The sequence below is a fragment of the Echinops telfairi genome, unplaced genomic scaffold (assembly GCF_000313985.2).
Source record: "Echinops telfairi isolate 266 unplaced genomic scaffold, ASM31398v2 ScPeMD7_7424;HRSCAF=8462, whole genome shotgun sequence".
Lineage (NCBI taxonomy): Eukaryota > Metazoa > Chordata > Mammalia > Afrosoricida > Tenrecidae > Echinops > Echinops telfairi.
The window spans coordinates 94,281,232-94,288,069 of NW_022111324.1; the positions used below are offsets into that span (position 1 = coordinate 94,281,232).

The 6,838-nt window shown below is 41.2% G+C and overlaps 1 protein-coding gene across 1 annotated transcript in view; it reads right to left on the reverse strand.

Moving 5' to 3' along the window:
• NEDD9 (neural precursor cell expressed, developmentally down-regulated 9) overlaps nucleotides 1–5,957 on the reverse strand; it is a 143,224-nt gene extending 137,267 nt beyond the window's left edge. The window contains exon 1 of the mRNA XM_045298231.1: nucleotides 5,887–5,957. Within this exon, the coding sequence (XP_045154166.1) occupies nucleotides 5,887–5,898 (12 nt within the window). The 5' untranslated portion in view covers nucleotides 5,899–5,957. The remainder of the gene's footprint in view (nucleotides 1–5,886) is intronic.
• Between the last annotated feature and the right edge of the window lie 881 nt (nucleotides 5,958–6,838).

Here is a 6,838-nt window from a genome sequence, read left to right on the forward strand (position 1 = left end):
TGGACTCGTGCTACTTAATGGAGGTAGAGAAGCATATGTCTGGAATCCAGGAGATCCTATAGGCTGACTCTTAGTGCTACCATGCCCTGTGATTAAAGTAAATGGTAAACTACAGCAACCCAATTCTGACAGGACTTATAATGACCCAGACCCCTCAGAAATGAAGGTCTGGGTCACCCCACCAGGCAAACAACCACAGCCAGCTGAGGTGCTTGCTGAGGGCAAAGACAATACAGAATAGGTAGAAGAAGGTAGTTCTACCTATCATTTATGACCACGTGAACAATTGCAAAGCGAGGTTTGTGATTGTCAGTTTATTTTCTTTATATGTGCTTATTGAATATCTTCTTTGTTCATGTATGATGTATCAAATACAGTTAGACTCATTGTGTTTTCATTTATATGTATGATACATGTTTGATGTTAAGCATAAGTATGATTTCAATAATGTCTGGAAATTATATATGACTAGAGAATTGTGTACAGGTGCCAAGTTGGCAAGGGGTGGATGGTGATAGGTAGGTTAAAGGCCTACTGGCAGCCAATGATAATCCTATGTTCACAATGGTCCTGTCCGTAAGCACTCCTAGGGATGTCTGAAGATAGTATTTTCTTCTGTTGCTTGTTGGGCGCCGTGAGTAGGGCACGGACTCAAAGGGCGGCCTCCTCAGTTGAGTACAGCGTCCTCCCAGAGGGGTTTCCTAGTCATTCTTGCATGTCGCTTTTTTCTTCATTGTGGCTGGAGCCAGGAAAATCACAGTCCAGCGCAGGCCCACAGAGCATACATGTCAAGTTCGGCCCAGATTCTTGCACTCAGCTTCTCCCATATCTCCACATTCATAATTTCTTTCAGAAGTTTAGAGTCAACTTCTTTTGTGCAGTAGAATTCAGGCCATGGTTGGAAGCATCTATTGAGGCCTTGCTATCTGCTAAGTACAACTCAGCTTAATTTGTATATATTATCATTGAATCCACAAGGCAACCCGACGAGGTAGGTGATGTTCTTGTCCCTACTTTATAGAAAAACGAACGGAAGCGCAATGAAGCTAAATAATGCATGGAGGACCCTATGGCTTAGTAGTGGCAGGGCTGGAATTCAAGTCAAGGAGTGTGGTGTCAGCATCAGGATTTTTAATCAGCATGCAGCTTGCTAGACAGCAGTAGGAATATGCGAGGGGGCTCCAAAATGTTTGTGAAAAAATTCCATTTTCCCATGAACTTTTTGAAACCCCCTCATATCTTTAGGAGGCATTGAAGGCAAATAATAAATGACCCCTTTTATTAGGGGAATACACAATGAAAATAATGTGTAAATATATATTTTCTATTTAATCTAATATGAAGTGGTCTCTGCTTGGATGGAATATTGAATTGAAGTTCAATGATTGGAAAAAACCTCTGAGAAGTCAGGCATGAACAATTTCAAAGGGCCCTGTGACGCTGAATGTAGATGTTTCTAAAGAAAATGAAAGGTTTCAGGTGGTGAAGTTGTCTGGTTTCCAGGTCTGGAATATTACAAATCGAGGCTCAACATGAATTTGAAATAACACCGTGCTAATGTGTATAGCAGGGACTCAGAAGGCACGAAGTACTGACTTGGTTTTGAGAATGCATTTTTTCCCTCTCTGCTTTTGTCTTGGGCTAGTAACTTATGAAATATAGAAAGAATTGAAACTGGCTGAGTAGGTATCAAAAATGAGAAGAGTTGGTTTGCTTCACTATTCAGCAAATAAATTATGATTTGCGCTCAATGATCCGGAGGGGTTACAATCACTAAAGGTGACTCATTCCTGTTTGGATTAGGAGTTCGGTTTGGTGAGGCCACGGAAGTGTCAGTTCTGTGACAGATGTTTGTCATAGAATCTTAGGGAAGAGCAGATTTCTTCTCTTTTAAAAACTTTTTATTGTGAATTAGGTGACGTTTTAGAGTAGACCACAGTTTTATATTAAGTAATTTGTGCATATTCTTATCCAACCCATCCATTGCAATCCCCCTCATCTACATCCTCCCTGTGTTTCCTGTTTCCATCCCACCGTCTTTACTGATCCTGTGAACTTTTTCCTGGGGTAAATGCTGTCCTTTGGGGCTCAAATGGTTGATTATTCTAGTACAGAGGGCAGTTCAGTTGCAGATCTGAAGGGTAAGGACTATAGGCTTTGGGGGGTCCCACCAGTCTCTATCCAACCAGGAATCCTGGTATCTTTTATGATTTTGAGTTCTGTTTCAATTTCCCCCCCGCTTACTTTGACCTTCTCCTGTGATCTTTTCCAGAGCAGCTGATTTTGGTAGATGGGTACCATGCAGTTCTTTTGATCTTAGGGTTGTGGAAACTGATGTTTAGCATGGCTCATCAGTCTATTGGACTAATTGTTCCTATGTGTCTTTTCATTGATATCTTCCCACCCAGAGGAAGGAACAGTGTTGAAAATCAAAAGACAGATGGAAACTAGAGGGAATTTTAAAGAGGTTATTGTTTTGCCTTAAAATATCCCAGTGATGAGAGGGGAAAGTACGGGAAGGAAGTGGGGGTGTCAACCAATCCAGGGCCAAGGGAACAACAAGTGATCTAAAATCGATGGCACGGACAGTATAGGATGCCTGGTGGGGCTTGATCAAGGGCAATGTAGCCGAGAGGAATTACTGAAACCCGAATGAAGACCAAACATGATAGTGGGACAAGAGGAAAGTAAAAGGAAATAGAGGAAAGGACTAGGAGGCAAAGGACATTTATAGAGGTCTAAATACAGGTCTAAATATGTACATATGTAAATATATTTATACATAATGAGAGGGAAATAGATCTATGTGCATATATTTATATATTACATATTAAAGTAGCAGATGGATATTGGGCCTCTACTCAAGTACTCCCTCAATACAAGAACACTTGGTTATAATAATCCAACATTCTGTGATACTCACCTTCCCTGACACTGTTGCTGAAGACAAAATGAGTGTATAAGCAAATGTGTTAAAGAAAGCTGATGGTGTCCTGCTATCAAAATCTATATCATCTGGGGTCTTCAAGGCTTGAAGAAAAATAAGCGGCCCTCTAGATGAGAAGCAACAAAGCCCACATGGAAGAAGCACACTAGCCTGTGTGATCATGATGTGTGGACAGGATCAGGGATCAGGCATCAAAGACCCAGAACAAAAAATCATATCATTGTGAATGAGGGGGAGTGGTGAGTGGAGATCCAAAGCATATCTGTAGACAATTGGACACCCCTTACAGAAGGTTCACAAGGAAGAGACGAGCCAGTCAGGGTGCAGTATAGCACCAATGAAACATACAACTTTCCTCTAGTTCTTTAATGTTTCCTCGTTGCCTACTATCATGACCCCAATTCTACCTACAAATCTGGCTAGACCAGAGCATGTACACTGGTTCAGATAAGAGCTGGAAACACAGGGAATCCAGGACAGATAAAGCCTTCCAGACTAATAATGAGAGTATCGATACCAGGAGGGGAAGGAGAAGGTGGGGGGAGAAAAGGGGAACTGATCACAATGATCTATATATAACCCCCTCCCAGGGGGACGGACAACAGAAAAGTAGATGAAGGAAGACATCGGTCAGTATAAAACATGAAAAAATAATAACAATTTATAAATTATCAAGGGTTTGTGAAGGAGGGATGGTGGGGGAAGGGAAATGAGCTGATACCAAGGGCTGAAGTAGACAGAAAATGTTTTGAAAATGATGGCAATATATGTACAAATGTGCTTGACACAATAGATGTATGTGTGAATTGTGATAAGAGCTGTATGAGCCCCCAATAAAACAATTTAAAAATGTATATCCCAGTGGTATAATTTAACTTGTTTTTATAGACTTCCAGGGAAATCTTTCTCTTCATCTTCAAATGATTTAAAGAAAATAATTAGTTTTTATCAGGATCCTTGGGATCACAGTGGGTTAAGTGTTGAGTTGCTAACCTCCATGTGAGTGGGTGTAAGCAAGCAGTTGTTCAGTAGGAGAAAGAGGATGCTGTCTTTCTCTGAGAAGTCCTATGGAGGATGTAAGATCTTACGAGTAAAGATGTGAGGTCTTAGAAGTCCTAGGTAACAGTTCTACTCTATCCTGTAGGGTCACAATGAATTAGAATCAACTGGAATACAATGAGTGGCTCTATCTTTATATTTAACATATAATGTTTATCCTGCAAATTAAATTGGGCAGTCTTTGGATTATAGAGACTGTTCGGTGCTTTTAAAAATGGGTGTGCACAGCCTGTGTGATCATGAGGTGTCAAAGGGATCAGGTATCAGGCATCAAAGAAAAAAAAGTCAAATCATTGTGAATGAGGGGAAGGACAGATTGGGGACCCAAGACTCATCTGTAGGCAACTGGACATCCCCTCACAGAAGGGTCTCGGGGAGGAGATGAGCCAGTCAGGTGCAGTGTAGCAATGATGAAACATACACTTTCCTCTAGTTCTTAAATGCTCCCCCCCCACCTCCCTATTATCATGATCCCAATTCTACCTTACAAATCTGGCTAGACCAGAGGATGTACACTGGTACAGATAGGAACTGGTAACACAGGGAATCCAGAACAGATGATCCCTTCAGGACCAGTGGTGAGAGTGGCGATATTGGGAGGGTGGAGGGAAGGTGGGTTGGAAAGGGAGAACCGATTATAAGGATCTACATATAACCTCCTCCCTGGGGGATGGACAAGAGAAACGTGGGTGAAGAGAGATGTCGGACAGTGTAAGATATGACCAAATAATAATAATTTCTAAATTATCAAGGGTTCATGAGGGAGGGGAGAATGGGGAGGGAAGGGAAAAAATGAGGAGGTGATACCAAGGGCTCAAGTAGAAAGCAAATGTTTTGAGAATGATAAGGGCAACAAATGTACAAATGTGCTTGACACAATGGATGCATGTATGGATTGTGACAAGAGTTGTACAAGGCCCCGATAAAATGACTTTTTAAAAATGAAAGTTATTTTATGTGTGTTTGTGAAATTTCATCCTCAAGGCAATCTCCACCATTTATAAAACGTATAATTAGAGAGTTATTTCTAAGGCACGGACCTGACTCACAGTAAAAGCATGGGCACAAGTTCCGGTTCACCATGATTTGCCAAGTCACTCGCCTTCCTTAAACGTAAATAATCAGTGCCTTCGACGTAATCTCCTAAACCTCTTTTTGCAGACCAAGTGTATTTTCTTACGGAAGGGCCGGAGGATAGTGCAATGGATTAAAGGCAAATGGAGATTAGAAAAGTGGCTAATGCACAGAAAATTAACTTCTAAACGGGTCAATGAGTGTCCTTTCTAGATTTGCTTGGACACTATATTAAGTAGAACATTCTCTGTAGATCCCAGCAGACTGTTTTGCTAGAGCATTCTGAGTGGAAGAGCATTTCTCCTTGGCACCAGTCTAAAATAAATTCATTATATAGCATGATGATTAATTTGATGTGCAATCTTAGTGAGGCTATGGTGCCCAGTTGTTTGGTCAAACACTAGTCTAGATGTTATTGCAAATGTGGCTAACATTCATAATCAGTTAATTTTAAGCAAAGGAGCTCACCCTTGGTAATGTGAATGAGCATTGTCCCATAAGTTAGTGTCCTAAGAACAAAGCCTGAGATTTCTTAGAGATAAAGGAGGGATTCTGCCTCAAGAGTGTAACATAGAAATCCTTCCTGAGTTTTCTTGCCTGTTCTATGGATTTCAGACTTGCAAACCCTCCTATTGGTATGAGCGCAAAAAAAATGGTGGCCTAAAATCAACCTTTCAATTTCAAATATTAGTTGCAAACATCGACAGAGCAGAATGACACTCATGTTATTGCTTCAGATGAATTAATCTGAGTTCATTGAAAATTGGGAATCACATGAGATTTATGCTTCTGTCATAACTACTCACCCTTGCCCACATTTTCTCAGGTTCTTCTCTCTGCTGAGCTAGGTGTCATTGAAGCTGTGGGTCTTCAAAGGAGAAACGCCAGTGTCTCAGTCTGCTTCTCAAGGTCCCACTTTTCATAACTCCACTGGTAGACTAGACGATGCTCTCATGCCATATATGACATCACAGCTCCTTGAGCCTGCAAAGAGAAGTTAGGAACATGAAAGCGAGTAGAAAGAAACCCTCCCCCTCACTTACAGGTTGCAGCTGGAAAAGATAAATATATCATCTCACGAATATCTCAAGAACCAACTACGATGGAATAGGTGGTTCACGCTTAAGACATGAGCTGCTGAAAACCTTATGATCAGCACTGAAGCATTGCCAGATACGGAAGGCCTAATGACCAGAAGCAGAATATTGTTAGCGATAATGCCAGAAGATGGGTCCCTTAGGTCAGACGACACGAACAGTGTGACTGAGGAAGAACTGCCTGCTGCCTTCTCAAAGTAGAGTCTGCCAGGATGACACGAGTGGAGGGAGACTGTGTGAGTAAAGACTCCGAGGGCTTCATTTGCTGACTGGCACAACTCAAAATGAGAAGAAACAGCTGTAAAAATCTACGAATAATCAGAACTTGGAATGTACGAAGTATGAATCTAGGAAAACTGGAAGCTGTAAAAAGTGAAATGGAATGAATAAAAATAGACATGTTAGGCACTAGTGAGCTGAAATGGCCATTTGAATCAGAAAATCGCATGGTTTACCCTGCTGGGATTGACACAATCGAGAGAAGGGCACGGCATTCATCATCATCATGAAGGACATGCCACGGTCTATCTTGAAGTACAATGTGATAGCAATACATCTTTCTGCATTCCAGGAAATATAATCAATGCAACCATTATTCAAATTTATGTACCAAACACTGAAGCTAGTGATGAAGAAATTTACCAATGTCTCCGGTCTGAAA